The sequence below is a fragment of the Macaca mulatta genome, chromosome 1 (assembly GCF_049350105.2).
Source record: "Macaca mulatta isolate MMU2019108-1 chromosome 1, T2T-MMU8v2.0, whole genome shotgun sequence".
In the NCBI taxonomy this organism is placed as follows: domain Eukaryota; kingdom Metazoa; phylum Chordata; class Mammalia; order Primates; family Cercopithecidae; genus Macaca; species Macaca mulatta.
The window spans coordinates 68,082,704-68,102,068 of record NC_133406.1 but is presented as its reverse complement, the minus strand read 5'-3'; the positions used below and the strand labels follow the sequence as shown (position 1 = coordinate 68,102,068).

Genomic DNA, 19,365 nt, shown 5'->3' with positions numbered 1-19,365 from the left:
TGGTTTAGAATCTTGTGGCCTCCAGCTGCATAACTCCTAAGCTTCATTTCTAATCTTATGACTAATCTGTTAGTCCTACAAAGGCAGTTACATTCATAATGTTTGCACAGGCAGTTTTATTCTTAGGGAGGGACCTCGGACCTTCGTTCTTTGAGCAGAACTGGAGTTTTTATCCTAAGTCAAACACAGTCAAGCAAGAGGCCACCACAAACAGAAAAGCAGCCTTCTGTGCCTGGGAATTCTCTCCCCATCACAAAGGACTGACTGGCAGAGCCCGCTCTTTCTTCCAGTGCCCTGTTTCTATTTCCCCAAATTCAGTGCTTCACAAAACTGCCTGAGAGCATAGAAATGAAGCAATTTCTGCTGATGAGTCCTGATTACCACGTCAGCTGTTGATTCTTGCCTTCCACAAAAGGATACATCAAAGCTCCATCCTACCTACTGAGTGAGAGGATTTGCATTTTAATCACTGTCAATGAGCTGTGGTGGTAAACCATTTACTTAAAACCTCTAACTAACCTACCCCTTTTCACTCTCAGCATTTTGATGGGAAATTAATTCTGGGGTGGGTGTAGTAAGAGGGCAATAATCAGAAAGAGAAGAAAACACATACACACACACACCCTAGTCTGACACAAGACACAAGCCACTGGGAGCAGCACACCCAGTCATGGCGCACGTGCCCCGCTGTTTCTACGCATTGGCAAAACTCCAATCAGCTCCTACTGATTATTTCTCCAGGAAGCCACGAGTACAACAGACTGTGGTAGTCATTGAGAATAGGAAGGGCGGCACAGAAAAGATGGGCTTCTGATGATGGGAGAATTTAGTGGTAAGCAACTCTCAAATATTCATCTGCAGATTATCCTACAGAAAGGGGGTGGCTTTTTATGACACTCTGGAGGCCTAGGGGCTCCTTCTTTCCTCTTCCAATTTCCACTTGAGGAATAAAAAAGTGATTTAAAAATAACCCAAGGGAAAGCAAATCATATATGCCAATGGATGTAAAAGGAGACACTGCATAAATGTCCTTCAGAACTCCCAAATAGGGCTGCTCATCTGCCACTCACCTGAGAAATTCTGAGTCTGCAGGGGCAGACCACCAGGTGTGTAATTTGCATGGGAAACTTTAGAGCTTCTGGGAGAAGGAGAAGCAGCCTGGACTGAAATGGAAACTCTCAAGCCAAGAGTAAGCCATAAGCTCTATGCATGTTCAGTGTGTGGGGTCTGACATGGAGCACCAGATGGGGAGCAGAAGGAATGAGGAGCTGTGGAGTCTAATACTAGGGCTTGCCCGCAAATGCCCGCCAGCCCAGTCTCTGCCCCATGTCATTGTGGGAGGCTTACTAGAAGTCTTAAGAAAGCAGATTATCTGGAAGCCAATACTCCCCCTATGTGAGGATAAAAAAATATTTTTCCTCTAACTTTCGTAGGTTCATGACTGAGGCCCCTGTAACAAAAGGCACATTAACAAGAGAAGAGCATACAAATGTATTTAATGTAAGTTTTACATGATACAGGAGTCTTCGTAAAGAAATGAAGACCCAAAGAAATGGCTAAATTTGTGTATTTTATGCTAGGTTTGATGAAGATTGGACAGTCGTGGAGAAATAGATTTGGACAAAATGAGTATGTTCTAATGGCAATAAACTGAGGGGAACTTAGCAAGACCTATTTCTTCTGTGTGATCCTTCATCTTCTGAGATAAGGATGTTCCCTTCCTTTGTGTATAGAGAAGGCACCTCTCAGATGAGGGTTTTATGACCTGCTTCAGGGGAGAAAGGTTGGGAGTAACTTTCCCGCTTCTGCTGTTTTCTCAAATGCCAAGATGCCACGTTTTGAGGTAGTGCTCCTGAACCCCAACACCTACCTGAAGGACCAGTGTCAACCCAGGAGGAAAATGCCAGTGCAAGAAGGAAGGGATAGGCTATAAGACTTGGGATCCATTCCAATACGAAGACAGTGATTCAACTGTTTCCTAAGACTCTGGCCATAGGTAACAATGGAAACCACAGTCAAATATAATGTGAAGCATCACCAAACAGAATGTTTGGAGCCTTGGCTGTTCCACAACACTCACTGTTAAAGCTTCATGACAGGCTGTTCAGTTCCCGGCTCCTACAGAAGTACATTTGGGTCTTTTCACAAAGTCTTGTTAACTGAAGGACCCCTGGTGGCCCCAGCCATACTCAGTCAGCTCACCTGGTTCTAAGAGCAAGGACACCTGTTCAAGGACAGGACCAGTGGCCTTTGTTTTCCCACCCTGGACTGGGCTCTCCAGAGTTACTGATCATCTTGCAACCAAATAAGTTCCTCTAATCACAAAAGTCAGTGGGAAAAATTACTTCCAAAAAAGCCCATGCCCCATGAGAGGTTAGCACGTTGCATGAACAACGTAAAAGAAAGAACTGATCTATAAATGAGCTTCTGTATCCTTTATTCATAAATCGAGCTTAGTAACAATGAAAACCACAGGTTTATACAGAAATAAACAAAAGGTAGAAGGTGAATGTGTTCAGCTATACTAGCTGTATCCCACTTTAAGAACAACTATATAAAAACAAAGAAACAGGGAGTGGTGATTCAAATAAATACTTTGCACCATAAAAAGCAAAGGCTCCTTAAATATGAGGGCTCCCTGGTGCTAGAGTGTATTTAAAGAAACATTAACTACAGATATATCACTGAATATTAAAAAAATGAAAAAAAAAGCCTGTGACATGAAAATGCAAATCAATGGGAAACACAATTTCATTTATGAAAATGTCATTAATATGCAACTTTTCAGGATCATAGCTACTTCATAAAAGAAGATGTGCCTGGTCTCTGTAAAATCAGAAGGTTCTAGGGTGGCTGCTTTTCATTAGAAAATAATTTTCACAGGCCAGGCATAGTGGTTCATGCCTATAATCCCGGGACTTTGGGATTTGGCTTGAGGCCAGGGGTTCAAGACTAGCCTGGGCAACATAGAAAGATCCTATCACCAAAAAAAAAAAAAAAAATAGCCAAGCAAGTGTGCAAGTGTGGTAATGTGTGCCTGTAGTCCTAGCTACTTAGGAGGCTGAAGTTGGAGGATCACTTGAGCCCAGGTGCTTGAGTTTGCAGTGAGCTAGGATCGAGCCACTACACTCCAGCCTGAGCAACAGAATGAGACACTGTCTCAAAAACAGTAATAATGAAATAGAAAAATATGAATTGTTCAAACTGACTTAAGAATGAAAGCATACAAATAACCCTGAAAAGTACTGAAAAGTTTTCAATGAATAAACTCCCAAAGAGACTTCATGCCTAGACATACTTAGAAGTGAATAACATCAGACACTGATGCAGACATTTCATAAACTACCTTAACAGTACCATAATATTTTTTAAAATGGAATCATCTCCAGTTGTTTTATAAAGCTAACAGAATATCAAGATTGAAATTGGGGATGAGACAAAACAAAATTACAGGCCAACCACTCTCACTTAGAAATCCATATTTTTTTAACCCTAGGGGGAAAAGTATGTTTAAAAATACCATGGCCATGGTAGGTTTGTAGTAGGATTGAATTCGTATGGTTTGCCTTTGGAAAACTGATGACTTTAAAATGTATCAATAGGTCAAAAAAGGAATAGGTACTTTAAAAACAAATAAAATTAAACACTTATTGCCAATTTAAAGGGGCTAGGATTCCTTAACATGAGTTTTTAAAAACAAGTAAAGCTTGTTCAAGCTTTCACTATACAGAGATTTCCATTAAAGTCAGAATTAAAACAGGATAACATTCAACTGTTGTATTGTTCTAGATGTCCTAGCAAAGCAAAAACAAATGAAGCAAAACTACCATCATCATCTGCGGATGGTATTATCAATACAAGAACAAGGAAAATCAAATGAGCCAATGGAACATAAGAGAATTCAATAAATTGCTAAAATATAAAATAGATAAACCAAAATAAATACCTTTTGTGTAGATCAGAAATAATCAGCTAGGAAATTTGGAAAATATCCCAATCGCAAAAGGAGAAAGGAAAAGACTCAGAAATAATCCTAAGTTTCAGCAGGATCTATTTTGAAGAAGACCACAAACCTTCATTAAGGGAAGTGATTAAAGATTTTGAATAAGCAAAGAAAAAATATATTATTGGATAGAAAGACACATTATAAAAATATCAATTATTTACAAATTAATTTATAAGTTTATTACAATTCTAACTAAAACCCTAATGATTTTTTGAAAGTAGCCAATTTCAAATATATATCTGGAAGAATAAGCCAGTAAGAATAGCCTAAGAAAGATCTGAAAACAAAGAACCAATGACTAATAACTTACTCCAGATACTTAAGCATTTTATAAATCAAGGATAATTAAAACAGCACAGTATTGATGTAAGAATTGATTGAGAAGTCAATTAAACAGAATATAATAATTTAATATGTGAGGCCAGGCAACCTGGCTCATGTCTGTAATCTCAGCACTTTGGGAGGCAGAGGCAGGAAGATTGCTTGAGTCCAGGAGTTTGAGACCAGTCTCAGCAACATACATCTTGTCTCTATTTTTGTAAAATAAAAAATAAAAATAAACTTTAAATTTTAACAAAAGAATTCAGTATATGACCAAGATTCCATCATAATTATCAGAATCACCAGTAATCCCAGCACCTTAGGAGGCCGAGGAGTTTGAGACCGGCCTGACCACCATGGTAAAAACCTGTCTTTACTAAAAATACAAAAATTAGCAGGGTGTGGTGGTGCACACGTGTAATCCCAGCTACTCGGGAAGTAGAGGCATGAGAATTGCTTGGACCCAGGAGGCAGAGGTAACAGCGAGTAGAGATCGTGCCACTGTACTCCAGGCTGGGTAATAGAGCAAGACTCCGTCTCAAAAAAAAGACATAATGTTTAGTTACCTATTTGTGAAAAAATATCACATCATATACTAAATACACTTGAGATGGATTGAAGAGCATTCAACTTGCTGGGAGTAGTACAGAAAAATGGATCTCCTCCTTTGGAAGCGTGAATTGGCACAGCCTTCCTGAGAGCAGCCTGGGTACATCTATTAAGCACCTGAAAAATGGTTGTGTGGTTTTACTCTATAATTCCTCTTCTAGAAATCCTTCTGAGAAAAACAATCAACAATCCAAACACATTCTTTACAAAGTAAATGAGATAAGCATTCAACTCATGACACTGAAATAAAAAGGAACAGACCAAACCTAAAGAAACAATAAGGAAGAAAATAATGAGATAAGGGCAAAAATCAATGAGTTAGAAAACAAAAAGAAATGACTGAGAAAATAAAGCCAAATGATGAAAAGATTAATAAGATTTCTGGCACCACTGATGAAAGAAAAAAAAATAGAAGGGAGGAAGAAATGGAAAGAGGAAATGAAGAGAGTGAAGATGATGCAGATAAAATATAAAATGAAACCACAAAAAAATTTAAAAAGTTAAGAGCCACAATATACTAATCAAACTGAAAACCTACATAAAGTATGTAGATCCCTAGAAAGCTGTAAAATGTCAAAATGGGTACAAGAAGAAATAAAACATTTAAATAAGAACCAATAGGTGGTAAACTGAAATAGTCAAAGACTTCCCCTCCCAGGTGCTTTCTTTAAAAAAAAAACAAAAACAAAACAGGTGAATTCCTTCTATCACCAGGATTTTCAATGATGAGAATTCAATAGTTTTTATTCTGAATATTGCATTAAATTGATATGGCCAGAAAAATATATGGCATTCTTTTAGGCAGAGGCATCAGTTCGTTCAAGGCCTATCACACAAGCCTTCTGATGCATGGCACATTGCATTTTCACATTAAATGTAAACAGAGAGGGGCTGGGCGTGGTGGCTCATGCCTGTAATCCCAGCACTTAGAGAGGCTGGGAGGAGTGGATTACCTGAGGTTAGAAATTTGAGACCAGCCTGGCTAACATGGTGAAACCCTGTCTCCACTAAAAATACAAAAATTAGCCAGGTGTGGTGGCATGCACCTGTAGTCACAGCTACTAGGGAGGCTGAGACAGGAGAATTACTTGAACCCAGGAGGCAGAAGTTACAGTGAGCCAAGATTGTGCCACTGCACTCCAGCTTGGGTGACAGAGCAAGACTCTCAAAAAAAAAAAAAAAAAAAAAAAAAAAAGTAAACAGATAAAAAGTTTTATGTCTACTAAGCCATAAGGCACCAACCTAATGCAATAGCTGTGTATTAGCCACAGTACTGCAGAGCACCAGGGGCGAGGTCAGCCAGCATAGCAGATCACTGTCACCACCCCAAATATTTCCATGTGACTTCAAGATACTCTAATTTGGTAGAGTTGCAAGGAAGAAGGGGTATTCTATTGAGTCCCTGCTATGGATTTGCTGAGAGATTCCATTTGACTAAAACTGTTAAAATCAGTCTGCTGTCCCCAACCACATGACAACCCCACTACTGCTGATAGAGACAGCCGTGAATGAGATGCCTGCTCTGTGCCCAAGGAGAGTAGCCATGCAGATGCCCACCAGAGACATTTCACTTAACAAATACACTTGGAGCCCCTAGTCTATTCTAGGCAGCACATTTGCTCCAGACACGAATGCCCTAAAAAAGTTCACAGTAGAGACAATTTTTCCAGTGACCCACTTCTACAATGTGGGTAAGTAGCACTTTTTCCTGAATTAGAAAGTGAGATATGGAACCAAGAAGGCTCAACACTGCACCAGTTAAACATACTTAAGCATGGCACGGGGATCTGGCTCCTGTGAGCTAAACTGGCAAAAGCATTTGAGGAATATATTTCTTGGGAATGTCGGCACTGACAATAAAAGGAAAGGCATTAAGGATTTAGGAAGCTTCAGGCTAGGGAGTGGTCAGCATGACGCACAGCATGACAGCATCTGGACAGGTTAAGGTGCAGAAAAGTTTTGTACTATCTACAAAGGGACCCCTTGCCCCATTCCCAGAAGCTACCACAACATAAGAAGTAGAGTTGTAGAGTCCTAGGTTTAAGCTTCAGCTCTATTAGTTATTAGATACATGACCTTGGACAAGTAATACTTTTGAGCCTCAGTGATTCATGTGGGTAAAGAAGTATAACACCCATTATAGAAGAGAAACTCCAGGAGGTGGCTGCCATCAGACTCTTCTCTTCCTCCATATGCTGCTCCACCTGTAAAAAGGTGTAGTCTTTCCTCCCCTTCAATCTGGACTGGCCCTGTGATTTGCTTTGACCAATAAATGAGGCAGAAGTGACCTGTATAACTTCCCAGGTGGCACGTGCAACAGCTGGAACCCAGCTGCCCCGTTATAAATGTAAGAAATGTAAGCCACATGAAGCCATTTAGAGAGAACCATAGTACTCCACTTGACAGTCCCCAGCTGAGCTCCCAGCTGACAGCCAGCACCAACTGCCAGCCATGTGAGTGAGCCACCCTGGATGAGTGAGCCCAATCGAGCCACCAGATGACTGCAGCCCCAGCTGACAATACAGGAAACAGGAGAAAGGCCAGCTGAGTCCAGTCCAGGTATATTAAAGTCAAAATCTCACAGAACACAAAAAATCAATGTAATCCAACACATCAACAGGCTAAAGAAGAATAAAATGATCAAGAAATGCAGAAAGAGCACTTGACAAAAACCAGCATCTATTGTGTTGGTTAGTGCTATGTGTCAACTTGACCAGGCCAGGGAATGCCCAGATTAAACACTATTTCTAGGTGCCTGTGAGGGTGTTTCTTGAGGAGTTAAGCATTTGAATCAGATACAGTAGGTTGCCCTCTTTAATGCGGGTGGGCACCATCCAATCCATTGAGGGTCTAAATAGAACAAAAGGAGGAGGAAGGAAGAATTCACTCTTGTTTCTGGCTACTGCTTGAGCTAGATCATCTCGGTTCATCTTCTCCTGCCCTCAGACTGGGATTTACATCCTAGGCTGCTCCAGTTCTCAGGCCTTCGGACTTGAACTGAATGGCACCACTGGCTTTCGCAGGTCTACAGCTTGCAGACAGAAGATCATGAAACTTCCCAGCCTCTATAATTGTGTGGGCCAATTCCTTGTAATAAATCTCCTTTTATAGCTATATGTAGCCTGTTGATTCTATTTCCCTGGAGAACCCTAACTAATACAGTCGTTCATAACAAAAGCTCTCAGAAAACTAGGAATAGAGGGGAACTTCCTTAACTAGATAGATGAAAAGCATCTATAAAAAACCCACAGCTAACGTCATACTTAATGGTGAGAAACTAGAAGTTTTCCCAGTTAAATTAGGAATAAGGCAAGGATATTCCTCTCATCTCTCTTTTTCAAGATTCTACTGGAAATCCTAATTAAGGCAACAACAACAAAGAAAAGGTATATAAGATTGAGAAGGAAGAAATAAAATCATCTTTGCAGACACCATGATTACCTATGTAGAAAATCTGAAAGAACTGACAGAAAAACTCCTGGAATTAATAAGCAATAACAACAAGATTGCAGGATTTAAGGTAACTATACCAAAGTCAATTTCTTACCTATATATCAGCAATGAAATAAATAGAATTTGAAATTTAAAACAACACCATTTACATTGTCACCCAAAAAATGAAATACTACTGAGCTATAAATCTAACAAAATATATATAAGATCTATATCAGGAAAACAATAAAACTCTCATGAAAGAAATCAAGTAACTAAATAAATGGGGAGATAGTCCATGTTCATGGCTAGGAAGACGCAATATTGTCAAGATGTCAGTTCTTCCCAACTTGATCTATAGATTCAATGCAACCCCAGTGAAAATCCTGGCAAATTCCATTGTCTGAATATACTGCAATTTATTAATCCATTTGCCTGCTTAATGACATCCTGGTTGCTTCCAATTTTTAGCAATTATTAATAAAACTGCTACAAACATCTTTATTTTATAATTAAAATTATTTTGTAGATGTCAACAAACTGACTTTAAAGTTTATACAGACAGGCAAAAGACCCAGAATAGACAACACAAGTAACAGTCAGAAGGCTGACACTATCCAACTTCAAGACTTACTGTAAAGCTACAGTAATCAAGACATTATGGTATTGGTGTAAGAATAGACAAATATATCAATAGAACATAACAGAGAGCCCAGAAATAAACCCAGATAAATATAGCTAACTGAATTTTGACAAAGGAGCAAAGGCAAAACAATGAGGAAAAGATAGTCTTTTCAACAAATGGTGCTGAACAACTGGACATCTACCTGCAAAAAAATCAGTCTAAACACAGACTTTACACCCTTTACAAAAATTAACTCAAAATGAATCATAGGCCTAAATATAAAATGTAAAATTATAAACTTCTAGAGGATAACATAAGAGAAAATCTAGATGATGTTGGGTAGGGTGATGACTTTTTAGATCTAAGACCAAAGGCACAATCCTTAAAAAAAAAATTGATAAGCTAGACTTCATTAAAATTTCAAAATTTCTGTTTTTCTAAAGACACTGTCAAGACAATGAGACAAGCCATACACTAGGAGAAACTATTTGCAAAAGACATATCAACCCAATTTAACAATGGGCAAAAGAACCAGACAGACACCTTACCAAAGATACACAGATGGCAAACAGGCATATAAAAAGATGCTCCACATCGTATGTCCTTAGGAAAATGCAAATGCATTTCCTTATAGAAAAACAATGAGATACTACTACATACCTATTAGAATGGACAACATCCTGAACTGTGACAATACCAGTTGCTGGCAAGATGCAGAGAACAGAAACTCTGATTCACTGCTGACAGGAATACAAAAGGCACAGGCACTTTGGAAGACAGTTTGGCAGTTTCTTACAAAAATTAACATATTCTTACTATATGATCCAGCAATTGCACTCCTTGGTATTTATCCAAAGGAGGTAAAAACTTATGTCCATTCAAAACCTATGCATGATCTTTATAGCAGCTTTATTTGTAATTGCCAAAACTTGGAAAAAACCAAGATGTCCTTCAGCAGGCGAGTGGATTAATAAACTGTGGTTTTTTCTAGACCACAAATTATTTAGCAGTAAAAAGATAGGAGCTATCAAGCCATAAAAAGACACTGAGAAGCCTTAAATGCTTATTACTAAGTAAAAAAAAAAAAAAAAAAAAAAAAAAAAAAAAAATCAATCTGAAAAGGCTACATTTTGTATGATTTGAAGAAAAGGCAAACATATGACATTCTAGAAAAGGTAAAACTATGGCCACAGTAAAAAGAGTAGGAGCTACCAGGGGTTGGGGCAGGGGGAGGGAAGGATAAGTAGCCGAAGCACAGAAGAGTTTTAGGGCAGTGAAACTGCTCTATATGATACTACAATGGTGGATATGGGTCATTACACATTTCTTAAAACCTAAAGAACGTACACCACCAAGAGTGAACCCTATTGTAAAGTATGGACTTTGGGCGATAATGATATGTCAGTGTAGGTTCATCAATTGTAACAAACGTACCCCTCCAGTGCTGGACGCTGCTAGTTGGCAAGGCTGTGTGTGTATAGGAGCATGGGGTATTATGGGAGCTCTCTGTACTATCTGCTCAATTTTGCTGTGAACCAAAAACTGCTTTTCTTGTTGTTCTGTTTTTGAAACATGGTCTTGCTGTGTTGTCCAGGCTGGTCTTAAGCTCTTGAGTTGAAGTGATCCTACTGCCTCAGCCTCCCAAGTAACTGGGACTACAGGAGTGCACCACCATGCCTGGCTTTAAAACGACTTTTAAAAAATAAAGTATATTCAAAACGGGAGGTAGGGGGAATCTCACAGAACAGTGAGAGATCATAAAAGGTGGTTGTTTCTTTAAAACACAAAGCTTCAGGATAGCTTGTTGTGCAGAAATAGGTAACGAAGATACCCTTCTATGGAGGAGACTGCCAATGGACTGCTCATGTCCCTTCTTGCTTTCTCTACAATAGAATCCGTGTGCTTTGGCTGGATAAATGGCCTCCCAACCAGAGATTACATTTCCTAGCTCCCCTCTCAGTGAATGTGGTCACAGGACTAGGTTCTGGTGAGTAGTACTTGAATAGATATGATATAAGCCACTTTCAAGTCAAGTTCTGAAAGGGAGAGAGCCTGTCCTCCCCTTCCCTTCCATCCTTCCTGCTGATCAAAGAGCAAACTTGACAACAAGAGCTAGAGCAGCTACCTTACAAAAGGTGGGACATGTTGAAGACAGCAGGGGAACATGGGAGAAGGAACCAGGGTCTCTGATGCTAGCTAGACACCACACTAGCTGTGAACTACAGTTACTCTGGAGGCTAAGTTTCTGCAGCCAAGCTTGTTTTCTAAATATCCTATCTCATAGGGCTGCGCTAAAGATCAAGTGAGACAAGGTACATGAAGTATCTAACACGGAGCCTGACACAGAGCAGGTTAGTTCCTCTTCATAAGCTCTGAGAGCTCAGAGGCTCCAGCAAGAGAATGCAGCCACTTCGACAGCCTTGCCCAAAGAACCCTGCTCATCTCCTTTAGATGGTCATTTCCTGCAACCAAGTCCGTGGCTATGAATGGGACACATTCAGAATGCAGAGGAAGATCAACCCTGGTGATCCATAGAGTAGCAGATGCTGAAGGCAGAGCATTCTCAACTGTACTTCCCAAAACCTACCTTTGTCATTTTAAATGACTGCACTACTTTCAATATGCCATCCTGTCTTCAAGATAAGGTCCAAACTCCTTGGCCAAATATACAACCCATGTCTTTCACAACCTATCCCTGCTCTTTGATCTAAGCTCAACTCTTTCACTCCCCATCACACTCTGCACTCTAGTCCTGATGAGTGGTTTGTAGTTCCCTGATGATGGTAAGCTATCTCCAACATCATTTGCCTGCAAACTTAACTCTGTTCAGAGTTCCTCTGCTCACTTCTCTACTTGGCTGACTCTTGCTCTTCTTAAGACAAGGCTCAGTAATCACTATCACCTCAAGGACACTCTCGCTACCTATGGCAGAGACTGCTCAAGGACCCTCCAAAATTCTTTCTCTTTCTTCCATAACATGAGAAGTTTTAGGCTGGGTGCAGTGGCTCACACCTGTAATCCTAGCACTTTGGGAGGCTGAGGCAGGAGGATCACCTGAGGTCAGGAGTTCGAGACCAGCCTGGCCAACATGGTGAAACCACATCTCTACTAAAAATACAAAAATTAGCCAGGCATGGCGGTGGGCACCTGTAATCCCAGCGGCTGAGCTGGGACAATTGCTTGAATCCAGGAGGCAGAGGTTGCAGTCAGCCGAGATCGTGCCATTGCACTCCAGCCTGGGTGACAAGAGTGAAACTAGGTCTCAAAAAAAAAAAAAAAAAAGTAGTTTTAGGTAGCACATAGCCACCAAGCTAATGACTATTTCCCAACCTCCCAGCTGTGCCCGTGGGACTCAGTGCTGGCCAACTGGGCGTGAGCAGGAGTGACTAGTGCTCCCTGCCAAACTGCCACTAAAATAAAGGAGGGTCCCCATTCTCCTTCGTATGGGCAGGGATGTGACCTGATGATGATTTATCTCCAGCACTCAGACAAAGGCAACACACTAAAAATGACAGAACAAGAAGATAAAACGAGCCCGGGTCTCATATGTCTGAGAGGAGTAATGATGAAAGAGAAATTTAAGAGTTTTACTTTGAATTCTGAATGCAAATCCCCTCCATGGCCTTCAATAGCCTTTGAATCAAACCCACCAATTATAGAAGACAAGCCACAGCATCACCTAAAAGACCAAGGATTAGGGTAGAAAACTTAATGGACTCAGGTCACTGATTCAAACTATCCAAGACAGGGGGAAGCAAATCAAGGCCCACATCATCCGACACTATTGGATCATCTTCTTGAATCTTCCACCTCTGCTCCTTTTTTTTGACAGGAGTTTCCTTGTTTGATAGAAGGTCAGAAAAGCTTGGAGCCTTACCTCTGGAGACTTTGTAAACTTCATAGAAGGAATAGAAGTGGAAGCCTAGTGAGGCAAGTAGGTAAAGTGCCAGTTCCCATCGGGGCAGCATGGCTCCTAGGCACGAAGATTCCCGATGCCCACGCTGAGAGTTTCTGAGAAAGAGACAAAACATTAAGCCATGAACATGGCACTAGAGAACAGCATCTTAACATCAATTCAGTTAGTTCACACTCCCTGAGACCATCACTATTCGAGGTGATACAGACATAACCCCAATAAAGCCTCCTCCTCCCTGTGACCTTACTCCCTCCTGCATCCAACAAACACATGCACGTGCACACCCACACATACACCACACACACGCATCCTGCCTGTCAAAGGGGTCAGGTCTTTTCCTAGGGGTTCCCACAGCCTCCCATCAGAGTATACATCAGACAGTTCTCTACTCATTGCATAATATACTTGTCTCTTCTGTGGAGTGAACCTCAGATAGCAGGGACGATGATCGCTGACTCCCCAGCCCCTAGCGCAGTGCCTGGAATGTAGCAAGAAGGGACTACCATGTGCTTTGTGAATAATAAATGGCTTCAAAAAGTCTGAAAAGCACAAACAATATCCAAACCTCTAAGCCAACAGGCTCACCATCCTTGTTGTCCCTTTCAAGTATCATACTATAGGCCAAGCATGGTGGCTCATGCCTGTAATCCCAACACTTTGGGAGGCCAAGATGGATCACTTGAGGCCAGGAGTTCAAGACCAGCCTGGGCAAAATAGCCAGATCCCATCTCTAAAAAATATAATAAAAACTTAAAATCAGCGGGGCACGGTGGCACACACCTGTTACCCCATCACTTTGGGAGGCCAAGGCAGGTGGATCACTTGAGGCCAGGAGTTTGAGACCAGCCTGGCTAACACAGCAAAACCTGTCTCCACTAAAAATACAAGAATTACCCAGGCGTGGTGGCGCTTGCCTGTAATCCCAGCTACTCAGGAGGTTGAGGCAGGAAAATCACTTGAATCCAAGAGGCTGAGGTTGCAGTGAGCCAAGATTGTGCCACTGCACTCCAGCCTGGGTGACAGAGTGAGACCTTGCCTCAAAAAATATATATAAGAAATCAAGTACCATCCTGCAGTTGATTATCAGAATGGAATACTATAAACCTCTCTGTCTGCCATGCATCTACGCACTTTATTTATGTATTTTTGGAGACAGGGTCTATGTTGCCCAGACTGATCTTGATTTCCTGGTCTCCTCAGCCTCCTGAGTAGCTGGGGTTATAGGCACAAGCCACTGTGCCAGGCCTCATCCATACATTTCTTAAAGGGCAGTTAATGACATAACCACAGGCATCTGTGACAGACACTGCTTGTTACCCACTGCCCCTCACTACCCCTTTTCAGAATTCAGTCTCTCTTCTCACACAGCAATTAAAATTTCCTCTGGACACCAACACTACACTGTAGCTAAGTGTGGACACCTGAATAGCTCCATTCAAAAGGATGTGAGTGAAGGGACATGGCTGTGGCCATCTCTTTCTTTCCCTCCCTTTCCTGTTGAACAGAATTGGAACAGCCACCATGGATGAAGAGGTGAAAGCCACGTGGACAAGACAGAGGCCTCTCAGCCCCCAAATCCATGTACTACCCCCAACCCCCAAAGTGCCCCAGACTACTTAGATCTAGACTGTTACAGGAGAAAGAAATGCATTTCTAGGTTGTTGAAGCCTCTCCTATTCTAGATCTCTCCATCATGGTAGCCATGACTATATTCTAAGTAATAGAGAAGGTACAGGAAAGTTAGATCCTAAAATTCAGCAAATTAAATGATTCCAAATGTTCCAACTAACAGAGTTCACTAAATTTAAACCCATTTATGGCCTTTACTGCTTTACTTAAACCTCTCAAATATGTCTCATTGTGGATGCCAAACTAAGAGCAAAATTTTAAGCCGCACCCCCCTCCCCAACCCCACCAACTACTTCTAACATGTGACAGTAATGCCAAAACCCAGAATTCACACATTATCTCATTTTGTTTTCACAACAGCCTGGTGAAGTAGGTGGAAGTGGAACAGGGGAGGTAGGCATTTTATAGATGACAAATGTGATGAGGTCACAGAGCCAGAAATAACTGAGCCAGAGCAGAAAAGCAAATACTGCATGATCTCACTTATATGTGAAATCTAAAAAAAGTCAAACTCACAGAAGTGGTGGTTGCCAGGGGCTGGGGGGAAGGGGGAAAATGCTGGTTAAAAGATGTTGGACAGGATGAATAAATTCTGAGGATCTATCATACAGCATGGTGATTATAGTTAACAATAATGTATTATAGTCTTAAAAAGTGCTAAGAGTAGACCGTAAATGTTCTCATCATAAAATGATAAGCAGGTAAGGTGATGGGTATGTTAATTACCTTGATTTAATCATCTCATAATGTATAGCTAGACATCACATTGTACACCATAAATATGCACAATTTTTGTCTAAATAAATGAGTAAACAAATAAGTAAATAACTGAGCCAAGGCTCAAAGCCAAGTCTTTGGACCCAGGCCCCTGCCCGTCCACTCTGCCACGGCCAATCCCATTAATGCCAGTGTACAGTGACTCAGACTTAGAGCCTGACTCAGAATCTGCCACACACAAACTCCTTTCTTCAGGCCACTGGGAGACAGAGCAGGAAGGGAAATAAACTTCAGCTTTGATAAACCATGATTTCAGAAATAAGCGGTCTTGCACCCAGAGTGCCCCATTTCATTACCTAAAAGTCACCCAGAAAGTTTGGTCTGGACTTTTCCTGCAACTTAAGAGATCCGGAAGCAGTCATTCATGCTTTAAAACAAATGCCTAAACCCTAGTATTTCAATAACACGTTCTCAAGTTCCTTACTATTTTTCAGAACTACTTCTAGCTTTATCCATTTCTACTCACAATTTATTTTTAAATACTTTCATCTTCAGAATAACAAGACTCCTTTCTGGAGCTTTTCCGGAATTTGATAGGCTTCCCCTTAGTGGGAAGGTAATTTTAACTTCTTGGTTTATAATTTAATGTCTCGCCTGTCAAAAGATGTTGGTATTACATCGGATGACCTCTTTGCCTCATGAAGAATCTGATTAACAAAAAGCTGATCTTCTAAAAGGATTGAAATTTGAACACAAATGATCTTGTAGACTAAATGAAAGTTTTAGAAGGCTTGCCATTAGATGCTTTTCAGGGACATTCTATCTGAGACAATTCTCCTGCATTAAGGATTTAATCCTCAGGGAACTAGAAAATTCGGTTTAATAATTTTTCATTTTGGTGCTTTTTTTCTTCTTCCTGGAGACAGGGTCTTGCTCTGTTGCCCAAGCAGGAGTACAGTGGCATGATCTCAGCTCGCTGCAGCCTCAACTTCCCAGGCTCAAGTGATTCTCCTGCCTCAGCCTCCTGAGTAGCTGGGATTACAGGCATGCACCACAACGCCAGGCTAGTTTTTTTGTTGCCCAGGTTGGTCTCAAACTGCTGAGCTCAGGAGATCTGCCCACCATGGCCTCCCAAAGTGCTGGGATTACAGGCGTGAGCCACTGCACTCAGCTTAGTGCTGCTCTTAGCTGGATTGTACAATGAGTCCTTATTTAACATCACTAGTAGGGTCTTGGAAATTGTAACTTTAAGCAAAACAATGTATAATGCAACTAATTTTACCATAGGCTAATTGATATAAACAAAAGGTAAGTTCCTACTGCATATTTCTGGTCACAAAAACACCAAACATCTAAAGACCAAAACACTTCTAATAGTAAACACTGAAATAAACATGAATAAACATGAGCTATACATACACTTAAAGATTAATAAGCACAGGTAAGATCATTATTTACCCAAGTTTGATGAATCAGCAAGTGATGGCAGTTGTACTGGTGGTGGGTGAAACCAAGGAATAAAATGTTTGCAAAGCAAAAATTATAACGAGCACCTCCTGCCACCATGCAGTTCAAAACATTTACAATTAGGGTGGGCTCACTGAGAGCTTCCATACTACATTTTTTTGTCATGCATTTGTATGATTATCATAGACTTTACAAATTTTTATTAGGTAATTTTTATGCATTCATTTTTCACCCCACTTGTTCCAATTTAGGGTCTCTGGTAGCTGGAGCCCATTCCAGCAGCTCAGGACGCAAGGAAGGAACCAACCCCGGACAGGATGCCATCTCAGCGCAGAACCCACTCATACTCACACCCCCACACTCATTACCAAACACAGGTTCAGCTGCTCACTACTTGCAAAACAAATTAGCAAGATAGAGGTATGGTAGAAAGAAAGTGACTTGATTACAGACCAAAGCTAGCAATGGGCAAGACGGTCTAGACTCTTGCCTTAATGGAACCACTTCAAATTTCCAAGTGAAGTGCAAAGGCTTAAGAAGGGGAAGGCAGGCTGGGCGCCGTGGCTCACGCCTGTAATCCCAGCACTTTGGGAGGCCGAGGCAGGCAGATCACAAAGTCAGGAGATCAAGACCATCCTGGCTAACACGGTGAAACCCCATCTCTACTAAACATACAAAAAATTAGCCGGGCGTGGTGGCGGGCGCCTGTTGTCCCAGCTACTCTGGAGGCTGTGGCAGGAGAATGGCGTGAACCTGGGAGGCGGAGCTTGCAGTGAGCCGAGATCAGGCCACTGCACTCTAGCCTGGGCGACAGAGCAAGACTCCGTCTCAAAAAAATAAAATAAATAAAATAAAAATACATAAATAAAAAAGAAGGGGAAGGAAGTTGTGGCATGGGGTGAGGCTGTGCAGGCCCGCATGACTTGTTCCGATGACTCATCTTGAATTGTTGCTCCATCTTGTGAATGGGCTGGCATCATCTGGGGCTCAGCTGGGTTGTAAATTGACTGTAGCCTTGAAGCCATCTCCTGGTAGGGGAGATTTTCACAGGTGTCTGTGCTGTATCAAGGTCTAGTCTCTGGAACCTCGACTTCAGGCTGAAGGAGCCTAAAGACCCGACTGAAAGCAGATAACAGTGGCCCCAAAGGCTCCCCAAAACAGGAGGCAATTGCAGGGATTCCTAGGAATGTCTGGCTTTTGTTGAATTTGAATTCCAAATTTGGGGTTGACGGCTAAGCCAATTTATGAGGCCTTTAAAAGGGACTAGATTCAGAGCCCCCAACCTTGGACAGATGAACATCAACAGGCATTCGATGCCATCACAGAAAAACTTAATAGGGTGCTCAGTTACACTCACACACTGGGACCATTTAGACACGCCAATTCACCTAATGGGCACAGCTTTGGGACGTGGGAGGAAACCGAGTAGCCAGAGAAAACCCCTGCAGACATAGCCAGAATGTGCAAACTCCACAGACAGTGGCCCCAGCACAAACTCCACTTTCTTCTATTCAGTGGTATAAGGAAACAATAACAGTTTCAATAATGCTACATGTTTTGTAGACATATGCACAAAGATACACAGTAGCAGCAAAACAGCAGGTAACGAAGCAGCAAAACTAGCTGACCCCTCACCCCCAAAATTTAGGGATTGAACCAAATAGTCTCCACCTGACAGCACAGTGATAAATTCTGGCACCAAACCCACCTGTGGGGTCGGGGGAGGAAGGGTGGGCAGGTGCGGGGGGAGTCCCAGGCTCTGTCATTTATTGGTTGAGGAAACTTGGGTAAATAATGGCCTCCCAAATGTTTTCTCATAGGGTTGTTGAGGGGTTAAATGTAAAATGCTTACATTTTACATTTTACTGCCAGCCCAGGGCCTGGCAGTGAATAAGCACTCAACAAACATCAGCAGTTACTAGTGAATTTCATTCATCAGGAGCCTACCTAGCCCAGACCCTGATTTTCCCCCTGAATCAAAGAAATCTGGCTGACCTTCCAAGGGTGTGCCCATCCTACCTGCATCTGGACCTCTTTCAGGAGGTTGGCATCCCCAGGGCTTTCGTTAATGTCTCCTTCCTCTTCTGACGCCCAATCCAAGGCCACCCTGGACAGCAAGCAAACTATCCCTGGGGGCCACCTGCAAGCTTTCAGCCCAGCCCAGTGCCTCTTCCTCACCACCTACCTTCTCTGCTACCCTCAAGGGAACGATGGGCATTCCACTTTCATTTTCACCACTCTCCATTACACGAATGCCACCTCAAAACACCACCACCGCACAGACACTCCCCCACCCTCCTTAACAGACCTTTCTTCCTCACCTCTCTTTTCAACTCTTGCCTGTAGCTGACTGCCATAGTTACTACTTGAGACTGTCACTACGACAGTCACTACTGTTACCACTTGAGATCGTCATTACAACAGTTACTACTGTTACTACTTGAGACCATCATTAGGAGACTAAAGGAAGGAGGATGAAGGCAGAAATGAAAACTTAAAACAAAAGTAACGATTTTAAAGGAAGGGGCCGGGGAAGAAGAGAGCTCCCTGCTTCTAGTGAGCAAAAGCAGCAACCTCCAACTTCTACAGCCCTTTGTTTTTATTGGGTAGAAAGAGCAGGGAGGAGGAGGTAACGACTGGTCA

General features: G+C 41.8%; 1 protein-coding gene across 9 annotated transcripts in view; it reads right to left on the bottom strand.

Annotated features, from left to right (window-relative positions):
- The window catches only part of HHAT (hedgehog acyltransferase), a 348,893-nt gene that overhangs the window by 314,277 nt on the left and 15,251 nt on the right, over window positions 1–19,365 (bottom strand). For 8 of the 9 annotated variants that reach the window (XM_077937214.1, XM_015117485.3, XM_077937224.1 and 5 more), the window contains one exon: window positions 12,871–13,004. The exons of the other annotated variant lie outside the window; for it this stretch is intronic. In XM_077937214.1, coding sequence (XP_077793340.1) covers window positions 12,871–12,961 — 91 coding nt within the window. In that variant the 5' untranslated portion in view covers window positions 12,962–13,004. Of the gene's footprint in view, window positions 1–12,870; window positions 13,005–19,365 lie in introns of those variants that run through there. 9 annotated transcript variants of the gene reach the window in all.